Here is a 17441-nt window from a genome sequence, read left to right on the forward strand (position 1 = left end):
TAATATATACTCATGATTATGTTAGCATTTAAAAGTTTTTAAAAATTGGTACTGTAGATCAGGAGTTTCTCTTTTAATTGTCTTATAAAAAGCAGGTTCAATTTTAAGAGAATCATATTTTTAGTAACTGTATGGTTCATACTTCTTTGGCTACATCTTAACACCAAAGTATTAAAGTATAAACGTATTGACAGTAGAATTACCAGCAATGAATACTTCTTTAAAAAGAAAAACAAACCCAAAACTACAATTATTAGCCTTTTGGTGGATTTACCATTCTTTGATGACTTGACTTTTCTTGCCACAGGCTTTAGATTAGGATGTAATTTACTTTTGAAAATGAATCAACTTGATGGAGACTTGTATCAAGATCTCTAGTGGAATAATCAAAGCATATAGTTAATTGGCAGTATACCTCAGTGGATCCACCTATGGGCAACATCAGATAATTGCTTGAAAGTTCATGGATAATTAAGTGAAATAAAAACAAAAACACTTTAAGACAAACTATACTAAAACTGGAATAATATGCCTTAACAGTTAAATAAACAATGCAGAAAAATGACATAGTTTCTATACTGCCCTTATTCCAAAAGGCGATTTTAATTTGTGCAATAGAGTAATTCCCACTTTTGTAGCAGTGCAACTTGTTTTGGAAACATGAAGTCAATGTATTTCACTTGCATGAGTAGGATATTTTAATTAACAAAGACCATATTTTTAGTTGTGTGCCTAGCATAATATGGTTGCTTTAAGATCACCGTGTATGTTATATCTTTAAGAATCTTCAGTTAATTTCAATTTTTTTCTTCATACTTATCATGTATACAGTTATTTCTGAAGGATAAGGAACTGCATGGTTCTATTTCAATAACTGTCATAAAATATCATATTTATAGTACACAAGAAGATGAAAACTTGACCAGCATCAAATATGATTTCACATAGAAAGATCTCAAGACTATTATAACCTAGAAAACATGTATTCTTTTGCCTTTATATATTTCATTCATATAAATTCTTAGGTCTGACATTTGAATTTGAATTGTAAACTCTTTAAATGCCACAATTTAAATAGCTATGTTTTTCCCAGCCTCTTCTGAAACAATCTCCCTGGAGCAACCATCAGAGCAGTGGCTGGGGCACTGGAAGTATGTCCTGGGGAGCAATGCATGGCAGAGATCATCGTAGAACCGGAAACATGGGAATCCCAGGAACTATGAATCAGATATCTCCATTGAAGAAACCGTTTTCTGGTAATGTCATAGCACCACCGAAATTTACTCGCTCAACTCCATCACTGACTCCAAAATCTTGGATTGAAGATAATGTGTTCAGAACAGACAACAATAGTAATACACTCTTACCCTTACAGGTAAGAATGGTATGTAAATGACCTTATCTCTAATGTTAATCTTTCAAAATAGGGAATTGGGTGGTGGTGGTAGTGGTATGGTAAAATTAACATTTTTTCAAATAAAGTTTTAATTTTTAAGCCTGTAATTTAATTAACAAAATATCTATACAGAGAAAATTGAGAATGTAAAAAAATTCTCTAAACACGCAATGGAAAATAAGCTTAGTAAAACATAGAAAAACCCGTTGTATTGATTAAATACATACTGAAGCTTTCAATTGGCAACTCTTTAAGAATGTTTTCATTTATAAACTCTAATGGGCCACCAAAAAATTTGTTTCTCCTATAATATAGCTAAGCTAAAATGTTCTGTAATTTTAACTATTCTTAGATTTGACTACGATCGGCTGTATATGTATTAGAATATACTTAGTACAGCTGTGATTGTGGCAAAATAATATTAGGGCTTTTTTGCATCTAATTTAAATTTATCTTCACTAATTCACTGATTATTTTTTCTAAATGTGGCCTAATATGTTGATTAGACTTTTTTTTTCCCCCAGGCTTTTTATTATTTTGTTGAAGTTCCTTTATGGCTATTGCAAGTGAGGTTTTTGTTTTGTTTTGTTTTTTCTTAAACCTTTAAAGGATGGAATGAGGATTTAAGATAGAGGTTTATTTTTGGTTTTCTTTCTTTCATTGGGTGGGTATGGGGAAGACAACTGCTGATTTCTGATGAAAACTTCTATGCTATTGAAGGTGAGATCTAGTTTGCAGTTGCCAGCTTGGGGCTCAGATTCACTCCAAGATAGTTGGTGCACTGCAGCCGGAACATCCAGAATAGACCAGGTAGGCTGCACAGTGTATACTTTTTAGGATTTCGGTTAGGAGTTTAGTATTTATGTTATGAGTAGGATTTAGTATTTACTTTCTTATTATACCTATTGAAACATATGTTAGAGGACACTGAAGCAATTTATTTTTTAAGGATCACCTGCTTTGAACTATTTAATGTAAGAATTTTTTTATTTTCAAATTTAAGAGTAATTAATCCTTTTATATTTCTAAAACATAATAAATATTTTTGGAAAAAGGGATTATATACACAAGAGCACCTGACTTTAAACATCAGTCAAACTAAACAGATTGTATCTCTTTTCAGAATTATATGCAATTAGGTACAAAATCATATGTTTACTTAACATGCAGCTTTGTATTTAATGTTTCATAGAACTTTTCAGTAAATTTTTGTCATGAAGTCTATTTGTTTTGAGATATATTTCTAAAAAAGACTTCTCTTGGTTTCGTTTTTTCACCTTTATTAAACAATTTATAGCCTAGTATTCTAAATTTTGTTAACTGCTTTTGTACCCTGAACTTATTCCAAATAATCAGTTTTCTATGGAGAAACCATTAGTGAAAAAGCTGGGAGTTAGCCTTAATCAAATTACATTCACACCTTTTTACAAAATACTATCTTTCTTCTTGCAAACTGAATTTGAATGTATACTAGGTGTACCAGGTGGTGAGGATTATTACAGGATATAGAAAACTCAGTCCTTATATATGCAGGTTCTTTCTCAGAGAGCTCCAGTTTGAATGAGCATAGACTTAACGTCGTGTGTGTTTTATGAATGGAGCTGTGTTATTCTAAGTCTCTTCCTTGATTAATTTATTAACATGATATGATTTTACAAGTAAGGACATAAACAGATTAGTAATATATTTGTAAGTAACTTTCTAATCTAGAAAGTTAGCACCAATTTTGATAATCAACCACTAACAATTGTTTTAGCCAAGTCCTGCCTGTTTTCCAAAGTAGTCCTGCCAGGGTCTTCACTTAGAAGTGGTAGTTACTTCATGTAATTTGCAAGGTATTGTCTTGTTAATATAAGTTAGCTATTTACGTCTACTCTCTTCTCTACTCTGGTCCAGTTAAACCTTATTAGTGACATTTTTATGGTAGCATTTTTGTATTTAAATTCAACACATGAATGCCTAGGAGATGGTATGTTTAGGAGAAGAAAATTAATGTAATTATTTTGAAGGTGGCAAGAGAAATGTTTTCACATAGAAGAGGACATAATTACTCTGTTTGTGCAGGAAGAAGCAATAGGATGGATACATATATAGGAGAAATAAGTATCCATGGAAAAGAATACAAATTAGCTGGCATTACAGGGTCCATGAGGCAGGGACAGATGTCGAGAAATCAGGTTATTGAGTTGATTTCAATTGGTGGAATGCTAGAAAGGAGACAGGGGTGATAATGAAAGGGAAGCTTTCAAATCAGCCTCTGGGGCTGCCCTTCCACTTAGACCTCAATCAAAGCTACTCTGCTTTTACCTGTTTTATAACCTAAGATTTTAGGGAGATTTATTTTAGGAAAAATGATTTTGGTGCTTAAAGATAAACTTATCTGGTAAACTGCCGAGATATTGGCATTCCCTTTAGATACTTGAGCCAGAGGTGTGATGTGATGAAGTAGAAGACAGTGGTGGAGGAAAAAAAGAGATAATGGAAAGTGAATGGAACTGGAAGGAAAGAAGGCCTGTAACTTGGATCTTCTTCCTCTTCCTCATAATCTTTATGACATTGAATGACATAGTTTATGGGCTTTAATCTCTCTGGGTCACAGTTTCCTTATCTGTAAAAGGGGGACCTTGAACTAGGTCATTTAAGGCCTTTCCAGCCAGCTTTTACACTTTCTCTGATCTGTTTTGGCCATTTCTTTTCCTCCCTGGTGCCCCACCCCCTTGCCTCTATTTTTAGAATACAAGCCTCTTGGTTTCTTTGAGCAAAGGGTCTAAGGCATTAGTCTGAGGAAGTGGAGGTAGTATATGACCTTTCAACTGGACTTAAAAGAAATGTCATTGTCTCCTCTATGTACCCAAAAAGTGCTTATACATAATTTGTTATGTGTTTCCATCTTTCCATAAAAGGTTGAGGTATTTGAAGTTAAGCCTCTTAAAAATACTGCAGCAGCTACAAAATGAAATTGATATCTTAAAATGTTGGGTAGTTTCTCATTCTTTGGCAAAATTAAAATTATAGAAGATATTTAGTCACTTAAATATCTGAGGAGATTATTTGCATTTCTGACCTTTTGTCATCACATACAATGTAATTCGAGTATATTTTTGTTAACAAGTACATTATTTTAAAACATTTTACTTTTTATTTCCTTTAGGCTCAAACTCATTAGGGCCTAGAATATAATACAAAATTCTAGAACTGAAGTCTTAATTCTTGTACTTGGATACTGCAGGCTTACCTATATCAAGAGGTGAACACATAATTGAATTCAATAAATAAGAAAGAACTAGTTTTGTAGGTTGATTTTTATTTCTGTTAATATGTAAAATTTTGTGGGTTGGAATTTTATTTTAAATAAGAATTTTTTAAAATAGAAAACCCTCACATTTAAAACTTTTTAAAAGCAAATATAAATTATAAACATTTCTGACTTTAAAATGAGTATTATATATCTCTATGAATTTCTTTTTCTTTTTTTTTTTTTTTGAGTCAGTTTCACTCTGTCACTCAGGCTGAAGTGCTGTGGCATGATCTCGGCTCACTGCACTCCCAGGTTCAAGCGATTCTCGTGCCTCAGCCTCCCCAGTAGCTGTGATTACAGGCAGGCACCTCCATGCCTGTCTAATTTTTATATTATTAGTAGAGACGGGGTTTCACCATGTTGGCCAGGCTGGTCTCAGACTCCTGACCTCACGTAATCTGCCCGCCTCGGCCTCCAAAGTGTTGGGATTTCAGGCTTGAGCCACCACGCCCAGCCAGTATATATGCATGAATATCCTTAGGGCTATTAATTACTTTACTTTAAAATGTCATTAGCTAGTTACCCTTGCAAGAAGCATACTTAAAAATTTGAATTCTAAATTATATTACAATGGAATTTGCAACCAGATCCAGCAACGTGCGCTACTTGGAAGGCTGAGGCAGGAGGATTGATTGCCTGAGCCCTGGAGTTGAGTCCAGCCTGGGCAACATAACAAGACACCATCCCCTCTTCCCAGAAAAATAGGAGTTTTCAGTTTAATGTTAAGGTTACGCTATATTTATTCATATGTTTTAAATCAAAGAGTAAATATCCTTTAACTGAGGTTGTTATTACTTACAAGTTTACATATGACATATCAGCTCACTGTAAACAAAGTAATGTCTTGCAACAGTAATCGAGTGTGTGAAGCATATACATGCATGTCACCCTGCCTTCCACCTGGGGAGTGGTCAATATATCAACTCTAAATTTTTGGTCTTCCACACGTTCTACTTGCAGTGCTTGAGCATGTCACATAATAAACTACCTTGAACTAATTGAAGATACTTTCCACTAATCTTTAATAGGCTGTTATGATAATGTGGTAAATCATAATTTGGAGATCTGTCTCAGAAAAAAATATTATTTGAGTCTTTACTCACACACACACACACACAAAAACAGTATGTAGTTGCATACCAAGCCCAATTTGTTTATCTAATAAAGCATTTCTTAAAAAGTGGTTTGTAAACCAGATGAACTTCAGGGACATTCATAGTCATCAAACTGTTACATGCCCACTGAAAATGAAAAAGAATGGACTCTTGTATTACAGCTTAAGTAATGGATGCCTTCTTTTTGTTTCCTATTCTGTGTTCAGTGCTTTAATTGTTCTTGAAATGTTTTCCACTTGTCTTTCTATTTTAATTCTTGTGAGTACTAGAATAGCTTTGGCCTTTTAAAACATTTGATTTTTTTTTTTTTTCCTGAGAATGATGAACACACTTTGTTGAGGTTCAAAATTAATAAAGAAAATTCAAGAAATGTATCTTCATTCATTCTGTATGTTAGTGTTTTAATTACCCTCAGGATATATGGATAAAAAATACTATTCTTTGTCTTGGAGAAGGTAAGAGTCTAGTTGGATGAATAAGGATTATCTAAGTGGAACAACTAGAGAATGAGAAGAGAGCTTATGAGATTGAGTACTACGTTATGCAGTAGAGTAGCACGTCATCTGCTACTAATTGAGTATGGTGCAATAACATTGTGTAACAGGAATGTATGGTCAATATCTACTTAAAATTAAGGACAATATTAGCACTACATTGCTTTATTTTAAAGTAAAAATTAGAGAAGTAAACACAAATATTATAAGTACAATAAAAGCTGATCTTTCTAATTAAGCAGAATAATACATTTTCAAGCATCTGCTAAATCATTAAATATAAGAATATAGGGTTTTTCTATAATCTTATTTTTCTTTGGAAGAGTACCTCATTTTCAGGAGGAAAAGTTTCTAATTGACCACTTATTTTAAAATAAAACAGGGTTTTTAATATATCCCAGCAAAAAAATTAATATCTCTTCAAATTGTAATTAAGTTTGAATTCCCTTTGTCATACTGCTTCTAATATTGTGCGCTGACCTCCTTAGTTATTTTTCAGTGTTTATAATCTTTGCTTAGGTCATCTTTTTTCAAGATTAGGATCACTTTGTTCTTTTGTGTGTTTTTCAGCCTTTCTAAGCTTTTATTGACACTCCCGTAAGTGTTTGTGGCAAATGTCTGGGTTTAAGAAAAACCATGAAATAAGTATTATAATAAAAGAGGTTATACCTTTTCCAACAGTGTTTTCTAATCATTTTATTCTGTTAATTATTATGAGATTCTGTAATTTCGTTTCTGAAAGCCCATTTAGTTGATTCTTTGCCAGATAGTTTTTATATTTCAGAATTGATTGCATGCACACTTTTCCTCATAGATTCTTATTTTTGTGAATATCTTGGTGTTTTCAAATAGCCTTGTAATAAATGTAAATTACATTGCTATGATTTTCCATATTTATTAATGATAATTAGTATTGTTGTGTTCATGGTCACTTGAAAATTGCCTTAGTTCCTCAGTTTAGTTTTTAAACTGATGGCAGTTTGCATGAACACAACTTTTCCTAATGTCTTTATTTCAGAAGAATGCATGAGTGTTTGTTTTATAACCAGATTTGTTTCTGTTTTTTCAGAAGTCATATTTTAATTCCCACAATTTATTTAATGGAATTATCTATATCTTTTGCATGTAAGCGTATAGGTTTCCCTAAATTCAAAAAGCAATTTTGAGATGTCATGTGCTCTTTGGTTGCTCACGGCTGTTTTATGTTTGTTGCTTTAAAAATCACATGGGATGCAGCTGATGCTTTACTAAAGTATAACCAAGCTAATCTTTTTAAAATAGCTTTGCTGTTTTCTTTCCTAGAGTAGGAGTTTAGGATCAAATACTTAACAGAAAAAGGAAAATAAGAGACCTTATAAGTAGGCGTCTCACTGATTGAGTTAGATATAGACACTCAAGCGGAAGTTATTAATAAATGCAGCCTTTTTGAGTAACACCTCTCAAAATTAATTATATAGTGGTCACTGATATTTATAGTTAAAGGATGTTTCTCTTTCATACTTTAAATATTGTCCATGACCCAGGCAATAATTTTACCATGCTCTAGAGCAAGATCACACCTCTTGCAATGAAGGTAGAGTGTACTTTCCCCTACACCTCCAGAAAAAGGAAGTTACTTGGGAAATATTGTTTGGGTGATTTATTAGTTACCATTAATTAAGGTCATCAGTTGACTGGGCATAGGTTGATTCTGTTCAAAGTCATCAACCTAAAAAGATAACTATGAACTGTAATATATTTCCTTTGTGAGGATTTAGGGTAAGGAGGATAATAAAGTATTTTAAAGTATTTACAGTGTATCCTTAGAACCGTCATGATATAGCATACCTGCAGTGGGATTTTTTGCTTAATTATATGAACATTAGCTTTTGTCATTACAGCTTACATTTTATAATTCTATTTTAAATACATCTGGGAACTTTCAGTATAATAGTACTTAATCTTCCATTGGGTTGTTGGAAATTCAGATTCATAGCAAGCCACATTAATCTGATGCTTGTGTCAGTTTAGTCAGTTAACATTTGACTACCTATTCCATTGAGGATTCTGAGAAAGTTTTATAGTCCTTTGCAATTACTGTTTAAGAAGTACAGTCTTTCTCCTCACAGAACTCGACTTTTTTTTACATTTTTTACTGAGTTTTTATGGTAAAGGAGTACTCATTCAGCAGACATATGAGAACTAACTATATTCTGTAATTAGTCCCTATTCTTAATCAACTTAGAAGTTTAGTGGAAGAGACAGGAAAATCAACAAATTGGTTAAGAACACAGTATTGTGGAAGCACAGGGAACATGGACATATTTGGATAGATTCCTAAAATTAATATGTCATTTTTGCCCATATGGGCCATCCTATTATCTGTTTTGATTTTATTAATATTTCATTAATTTTGGAGTATTTTCAGTCTTTTTCTTTTCTGTAATTTTTAAAGAGACTATAGGCATAATCTTGTCTGACATGATTATTTTCTAGGAGTTAGAACCAGAGCCTAGAGAGATTTAGTGACTTCAGACGAAGAAACTAATTGCTTCTTATGAAGTGTGATATCCAGGCCCGCAGAATCAGTATCACCTGGGAACTTGTTAGAAATACATATTCTCAGGTTCTACTCCAGACCTACTGAATTTGATGTGTTTCAGCAGTCTGTGTGTTTAACCAGCCTTCCAGATGATTCTGAAACATGCTCAAGTTTAGGAACAACTGTTACAGCTCATTGATTCTTTGTGCCTCCATCACTAATCAAGGTCACTGTTCTAGAGAGCAGCTGTTATTGATGCATGTGTTTTACCTCAGGGGCCTTTCAGTACAGATCAGTAAACAGTACTGATAGAGTTAATTTGTGATAAAGCTGGAATAAGAGCCTCCAGTTTAGCGTTCCTTCCGTCATTCAGTGTTACTTTTTACCTTTTTTAAATCCCTGATAGCAACTTATTTAGTCTACAGTGCTGATTCTGAACCCCTAGATTTAAAAAGGCTACAACCTCAATTTAAACATCAAAGTAAAGTAAATAAATAGACATATTCTTAGAAAAGCTACTTAGGTTTTTCTTCAGCTTTCTAAAGAACTGATTCTGAATCTTCTCTGGATTGTGGACTCCCGTGGAAAACTGATGAAAGCTATAAACCTTTTCTTCAGGAAAAAAAAAAAATTTATATATACACCAGTCCCCACTTATCCATGAGGGATACGTTCCAAGACAATCAGTGGATGCCTGAAACTGCAAATAGTGCCTTCATATACGGTTTTTTCCCAGTGAAAACGTATGTATGATAAAGTTTAATTCATAAATTAGGCACAGTAAGTGACAACAATAATTAATAATAAAGTAGGACAATTATAACAATGTAATGTAATAAAAGTTATGTAAAAGTGGCATTTCTCTCTCTCTCAGAATATCTTATTGTATTGTCCTACAGATAACTGAAATCGTGGAAGGCAAAAGGCAGAAAGGGGGGACTACTGTACACCCATGAACAGTCTATTATATATAATCTCAGAGACTTCTGGTCTCTATTGAAGCTCATGGACCCAGGTTCTTAAGTGCCTTATTTTGACTTCTATGGGGACTTTTATTTCCACTTAATTTTCAGATTCTTCCTTTCCATTTTCTGTGACAATCTTTTTTTTAGAGTTTAGAATGGACTATCCTGCCTCCCCAACGTATATATAAGCTTGCACATGCGTGTACACACATACTTAACTGGTTGGGTGAGTATTTTGGGAAGACTCCTAGATGATGGCATGGGCCAGAAAGCTTCTGTAGTGGTTCCCCACGTACCTTTTTTCAGATGCATTGAGTATGTATTGAACAGAATACAGTGGAAATTCATGGACATTAAAGAGTCAGATTCTTTCAAATAAGCAAGTGAAGGGATTGAACATTCAGCAAACAAGGTTCTGATAACACAAGACTTTGGAGACTTGGTGAAGTAGCGTAGCAGACTTAATGAGATTACTGCTTTTACTCTTCTCTCTTCCCCGTGCCTATTTTGCAGGGGAGTTGGGGGAGGCAGGCTTAAAAATGCAGAGACAAATAAGGAAGCACTTTAGAGAGTAAGATATGAATCTGAATATTCTAGGCATTAGTCCTTGTTCTGGTGTTAGTATCTTATGCTTTTGATTTTTGCCATATAAGATGTTGATGCACTCATTATGAAATTCAGACTACTATGTCAAATAACAGAGTGTTTGATAGATGTTTAAAGTATGGTGCAATTATGGAACTAAAATATTTCCTCCCAAATATTTATTTTCCTCGTGCCAGTATCTGTCTTCCTAAATACTTGAGAAAAGTTTAGAAATTAACCAAAAAATACTTTCTGTGTATATAAGATTTCAGGAAACTTTATAGAGAAAGGTAACCATAGAAATTATTTTACTGTTTTGCATTAGTATTGCCAATAAAATTAGATTGCTTTTGATAAAAGATTTAAGAGATAAATGTACTGAAAATAATGTCCTCCAATACAAGGAACATTGTAGCTCTTGAGATGTGTAGTTACTGGTGTTTTTGTGGGATGCAGATTAATTGGTGATATATTAATCAGATGTCCTCTTTGATGTAAGAGAATTTAGATAGTATTTTTATAATCGCGTTTTGAAAATGCATAGATTATAATGTCTTTTTTCCTCTTCTCTTCCAGGATCGAAGTAGAATGTATGACAGTTTGAATATGCACTCTTTGGAAAATTCCCTTATCGATATTATGAGAGCAGAGCATGATCCTCTTAAGGGTAGGTGACTTTTTAAAAAAATATGTTTATGTTATATACCAATTTGCTTATCTAACTAGTTTTTATATGAAAGTGAGCCCTAAGTAGCACCTATATCCACTATAAAATTCTATTATACATTTATTAATGATAATCTTTTTTTTATGAAATGCCATACTTTTTCCTTTGTTGCTTAATGTGAACTCACCTACCTTGACTTACAATTTAAGGAAAATTTACTATTTAGAGACATGCTTCAGTTCACCAGAGAATGAAGAATGGATCTAAAAGTATACATTAGTCACTTTTCTAGAATTCTTTCAAGTACGAAAATACTAAAAATATTTCTTGGAATACTTGTATTCACAATTTGCGGTGATTCCAGCCTAGAATTTTCCCTAGTTAACCTCCTTTCTCTATTTTTCTTCTACTGTCATAGGGTTTTGAAAAGGGAAGAATATTTTATAGTGGCTTCTCCAAGGTGAAAAGTAGCTCTTCATAGAAATTGACACAAATTAGGGAAAAGAACCAGCCCACTTATCCTACAGTAGCGGTCTTCACTAATTGTTTATAGTATTTGAAGAAGTTTCATTAGCATACTTGTTTTTGTCTGTACATATTCTGTATATAAAATGAAAATTATTACGTATTATTATGTATTTTTATACAGTATATCTCATTGTCATTTATGTCAATGGTGAAAATCTACCAAATTGTCAATTTGAGTCATGACAGATATCTTGCTACATAATAAATTATCTCAAAACTTAGCAGCTTAAAATAGCAATACATATTTATTACTTTACACGGTTTCTGTGAGTCAGAAATTCAGGAGCAGCTTAACTATTTTATTCTGGCTCAAAATCTCTCATTGAATCAAAATCATGGATTACTTTGTAAACTTTCTCCATTTTTAATTCTATAAAGCCAAGTTAGAATTCTCTTTCGAGATTTGGCCTAAAAACTCTATAAACTTCCATATTGACGGAGAGGTGGTGATGTGGGGCTAAGTTGATAATACTGACCACATATCTAATTATTTTGTTCTGTTTATGGATTTTGCTTGTCAAAAGAATTCCTTGTCTTTTCAATTCCTTAATTTTAAGGAGCTTGAGAAGCTGTGGGGATATTAGTGATTGTTGATTATGTGTGCTAATAGTAATTCCTCATACAAACTTACAGTAAAGTTATATGTCAAGTTTTTGGGTTTCGGTTTTTGTTTTTTTTTCTAACCAAAATTCAGCTTAGATTTTTTAGTATCTTTGTATAGGGTCTTGGTCTTTTTCACTGTTATGCTGGCAGTTTCAGTGGTTTGTCTTAGATCCACCATTTAGAATAGAAGCCAGCAGTTTATGATTAAGAAGTTTCCTGTTTATCTCCTTGGCTTCTCAAGAAAGAAAACTCTTAGAAATTCTAATACAAGATAAAGTCAAGATTATTAACTGTTACCAGTGGATAATAAAAGTTTTTCGTTGTTTCTCCCAGTCTTTTTTTTTTTTTCAAAAGGCTTTTTAAACATATTAGATAAAATGTTCACTGTGGCACTGTTAATTATCTCTGTTTTTCTTTTTACTAGCCTGGATTAGAGTAAAAGTGAAGGGAAACCTAAAAAGAGGACATTGGAAAGGAAATGGAAGCATTGTGAGGTTAAGGGGAATTATATATACATATACACACACACACTCATGTATATAGATATATATGTTTTTTAATCTCAAGAGAATTCAGAATTTTTAAGTTAGAAAAATTATCTTTGGCTGTGAGAACAGGAAAAACATGCTCACTAACCACCTTTAGGCATCATCATGGTGACAAGTCTGTTCATATTTACACAAAACGTGGAATATTTTGTCTTCCACATGTTTTATGACAGGGAATTTTTAAAAAGAGAAAAAAGAAAAAATTGAGAAACTTTCTCTGCATAAAATCAAAAAAAAGACTGATATTTGTACAAAGCTCCATCATATCCCTATTTAAAATTATCTTGGTACTAGGTTCTGCCACTTTAAGTCTTTTTTTTTTTTTTTTTTTTCCTTTCTTTCCTTACTTACACAGATTCCACTGCCTCCTGGGATATTATGTTGTATATTTTCTTTCTTCCCATACTCTGATTATTGTAATTTTTTGGGGGGGCTAGACCTCAGTAGAATCTTCTAAATCAAGGTGGTAGCAAATGGAATAAACCATCCAGGGTTTAACACCTGAATTTGTTTTCCTTCTTTCCATTACTGTTCTTGAGGGCGGTATTTCACCCTCTGTCTCATCTCTTCTCTCTTACCTTTTCATCCCTTCTAGGAAATCCTGTCCTCTGTTTAATTAAAAAAAATTATTTTCCCCTAGAAAACAAAATGAATATTATTTTATCCTTTCTAAATGCTGTTTTACAAACCAGCCATTGATTTTGTTTTTGTTACGGGATCTGATGAAAAAGGAGAAGAGAGCTGGAGGGTAAATGTTTGAAATGAATTGTTTCTCTTTATATTAATGGTGAAAATATCTAGGAAAATGAACTTGAGTGAGGAGAGATATTAGTTATCTCTGTATAATTATCCCAAATTTAGCAGATCAAAACAACAGTAAACATCATCTCACACAATTTCTGTGGGTTTGAATTTGGGAGCAGTTCAGCTGGTTACTTCTGGCTGAGGATATCTCATGAAGTAGCAGTCAGCATACTGGCTGAGGCTGCAGTTATCTGAAGGCTTAACTGGAACTGGAGGATCTTTTTCTAAGATGGTACACTCGCATGGCTGGCTGTTGGCAGAAGAACTCCGTTTGTTGCCTCATGGACCTCTCAACAGGGCTGTAAAATTTTTCTTATAACATGGTTGCTTATATCCCCCAAAGTGAGTGATAAAAGCTCAAAATGAATGCCCCCATGTCTTCTATGTCCTAGCCTTAGAAGTCTCATACCATCATTTCCACAACATTCTGTTAACTACGTAGATCAGCTCTGCTCAATTTAGGCCGGGTCTGCTATTCAAGAGATGTGAATACTAGAGGCTGGCTACCACAGAGGTAAAAGGCAGAGTGGTAAATTTGTATTCAATTCTACCCTCAGTTAAAGGAAAAGAAAAATTAGTCAAGGTGAGACTGTTAATTGGAAGAAAGGAGTCAAGCAGATCTCTAGAATGCTAAGTGGCAGGTTCCTGACCTAACTGAGAACTGGGTGATTGTGCTAACAGAAGCACCCTCCCTCTCATCCCTGTTTATGCCCAGAACACTTCACTGCAGCTTATTTGCATTTTCCTACTCTCCAGTGTTTTTTCAGGACAGTAGGGAACCTCCATTGTTTAATGTTGATATTTTCGTGGTCTGGCATAGCAGGTGGGAAGGGTCTAGTCTTGTTGGAGTTGTCCAGGTATGAAATGATGGCAACCCAAGATGGAACGCTGAATGCACCTGACTCCTTTAAGTGTGTCTGCTTTTGCACAAGTTTCCTAGACACTGACTGCACATTTTCTGAGACAGACAGTGTCTGCCCTCATTGTGTAAATATGAAGAGACCTGTCACCATGATGATTCCTAAAGATGGTTAGTGAGCATGTTTTTCCCCTTCTCACAGCCAAAAATAATTTTTCTAACTTAAAAATTTTGAATTCACTTGAGATTGAAAAACATATATATCTATATATATGCATGTGTTTATGTGTTGTGTATACATATATATAATTGTATATATATATTTTTATATTTAAAATGTAATTTTATATATATGTATAAAAAATTCCCCTTAGCCTACTGGGGAAAGAGAGATACCTTATACAAATACAATATACATATATCTACTGCGTGTTAGAAATACTGTGGAGGAAGATTATGCGGTGTTTAGAGAGATTATAAATGAAAGTACCCAATTTAGATGTGGAGTAAAGGAAGCTGAGACCTGAAGCATGAGCAGCACAATGATGAAAAAATATTGGGAGAAAGTGTCAGTTAGACAGAGGAACCAGCATGTGCAAAAGCATGGAAGAGATTGTCACGTTTGAGGAACTGAAAGGAGGCTAGTCCTGGCATAGCTTGTTTAGGGCTGCCTGACGCCGACTGGGTGTAACAGGGCACAGTTAACACTGTCGAGAGTGTGCTATATTTTGCTATGGATCATGAACAGTGACACTCTGTTAAATGCTTTCTTTAGTAAGAATGGCACTGACCCGTCTGCTTTATTTATTGTGTGGTAGTTTCTCTCCATTAACATCCTATTTTCTGATTACTGTCTTGATTCTTGGCAAATAACTTTTCAAAGGAAGAACAATCATGGATTCTTTAAATGGTTAAAGTAAATCATGCTTTGCCAAGTACTGTTTTGTAGTTTTTCAGTTTTAGATTTGCATACCTATTTTAAGTAATTTGTGATTTTTTAATATATGTGTATATATGTTCATTCCCCCTTTAAACAAAAGAACAAGACAGTGATTATTGTTAAGCTCTTTTCCTTTCCTGCCCCCAACAATTTGTAAAAAGGCTTACTGTGTATTTTTTGCCAGAAATTGCTTGTATCGTTCCCCAAAGTATAGGGACAAACAAAAGTACTTAATTGTAGCTCATAAAAGTTGATTTGAAAACTCTAGGAAGAAATGTAGTTTATGTAATGGTTTTGGGGAAGATATGTGTCAGTAAGTTGTAATGCCTTTACCAATGTTTCATGAGCAGTTAAAGGGAATTAAGGAAAAAGAATTTAGAATGTGATTTTACATCAACGAATGTCTAGAGGTGGATGCCTTTAAAACTTCTTATTTACTACGTTTTTGTGTGTCGTGTCATTTTTATTACCTGATTGCTAACCTCCTATTTTTTAAGACTCCTGAAGTAAGAAGCTCTGTTTATTTTAGGGCATATAAGCCCTAAGAAAATAAGGAGTTATTCCTGTAAGGTGCTGGCTGATTATGGTAGTACCAAATTTCTTATTTTCTTCCACTTTTCCCTCTCTTTCTCTTCAGCTGACCTTGATATAAGATTACAATACCAAGTCACAAAATAACCTGTATAAATTTCTAAAAGTCTCCATTGTGAGAACTTATATTTAGAATTTAAGAACTGTTGAGCCAGACAGAGGTTCTCAGACTCTGAGACTGTGTCAACCATGTGGGTTTCAGGGCCCATTCCTAGTGGTGGTGCAGTTTATGTGGGGTGTAGAACACACCTGGAGAAACTCTGGTATAAGAGAGCAGTGGTAAAGAGATCTTTTAAAAAACTGTGAAATTTTAATGGCATTTATTAAAATAAAGTTCACAATAAAACAAATACCAATAATATACATGCCAAAGCAGGTATGTCATCTGCTCTTACAGGACTCTTCCTTATTTCCCCTGACAGAGAAAAAGGGGTGCATTTCTCAAAACTGAGTTTACTTTTTCTTCAGCCACTGGTGTTTTCCTGAAGTCAAAAGTTTTACAATTGCTAATAACAAAGAAAAAAGAATATAGAAGAAAATCACCTGTATTAGATATATATCTTTAAAAAGTTAGAGGGATGTTGCATATGTGTTCAGTTTTAAATGAAATGTTTCCATTTATTTTAAAAAGGAGTAAATAGGATTGACATACTATTTCTCCTTTATTGATTTTTTGTTTCTTTATTCTATAGAGCCCTGGCCTTTGATAGGAAAAAAATTATTAACAACTTTTGGAGTAAATTATATTTATATAGAAGCCATGTATATTTTATTAAGCAATTCTGACTTTAAGAAGCGATTATTGTTATAATGTACATGGAATCTTAATACTTTATCCTTCCACTGCTCAGAATTGTTCATCTTAGTGAAAGGTGAAAGTACAATTTATGAGTTTGGTCATTGAGAATATCTGTAGATTGAAAAGGAAATTATAAAAATGTGGTTGTGAAAGTTTTTGTTTTAAAAAAACTTATTTGAAATATGGCATCATGGATAGAGATAAGTTTTACTTTTATTTCTTTTTACATAATTGTCTTTATTACAAACTGTTATTACATTTAAAACATACTTGAGTTTTATTTCTTCCAAGCATCTTTGAATATTTAGGTAAATGGTTTAAATTATGACAGACTGAAATTTTTTTCTTAAAAACTAAAACCTATCAGACAGAAACTACAATGAATTTTGTTAAAATCATATTTATTTATTCCGAACATGTATGTTTTTACTGCAATCCTGTTATTTACCACAAAGCATCTTTCATATGATCTGAAAAATGTTTATATCACTTGTTTTAAATGGAAAGACAACAAAAAGAATGTTTCCTATATATAACTTGCAGTGATAAAAGCAAGTAATTGGAATAATTAGGCTTATGCATTTTAACTACTTATAGTATTTGAAGATATATCGAAGAATCTCTTCTGAAGGTTTTTTCCTCCAAAATAATAGCATTTTATCCTTTTTAAAGTATTTGTTTTCCTGTTACAAAAAAAAAGATAGTATTCATTTATTAAAGAAAATGTG

At 33.2% G+C, this 17441-nt stretch overlaps 1 protein-coding gene across 7 annotated transcripts in view; it reads left to right on the forward strand.

Moving 5' to 3' along the window:
* The window catches only part of CPEB2 (cytoplasmic polyadenylation element binding protein 2), a 66830-nt gene that overhangs the window by 3691 nt on the left and 45698 nt on the right, over positions 1–17441 (forward strand). For 3 of the 7 annotated variants that reach the window (XM_025386499.1, XM_025386505.1, XM_025386500.1), the window contains 3 exons: positions 1094–1375; positions 2117–2206; positions 10951–11041. In XM_025386499.1, the coding sequence (XP_025242284.1) occupies positions 1094–1375; positions 2117–2206; positions 10951–11041 (463 nt within the window). Of the gene's footprint in view, positions 1–1093; positions 1385–2116; positions 2207–10950; positions 11042–17441 lie in introns of all 7 variants that reach the window. The other 4 variants (XM_025386501.1, XM_025386503.1, XM_025386504.1 and 1 more) reach the window with 2 other exon arrangements.

The sequence above is a fragment of the Theropithecus gelada genome, chromosome 5 (genome assembly GCF_003255815.1).
Source record: "Theropithecus gelada isolate Dixy chromosome 5, Tgel_1.0, whole genome shotgun sequence".
NCBI lineage: Eukaryota > Metazoa > Chordata > Mammalia > Primates > Cercopithecidae > Theropithecus > Theropithecus gelada.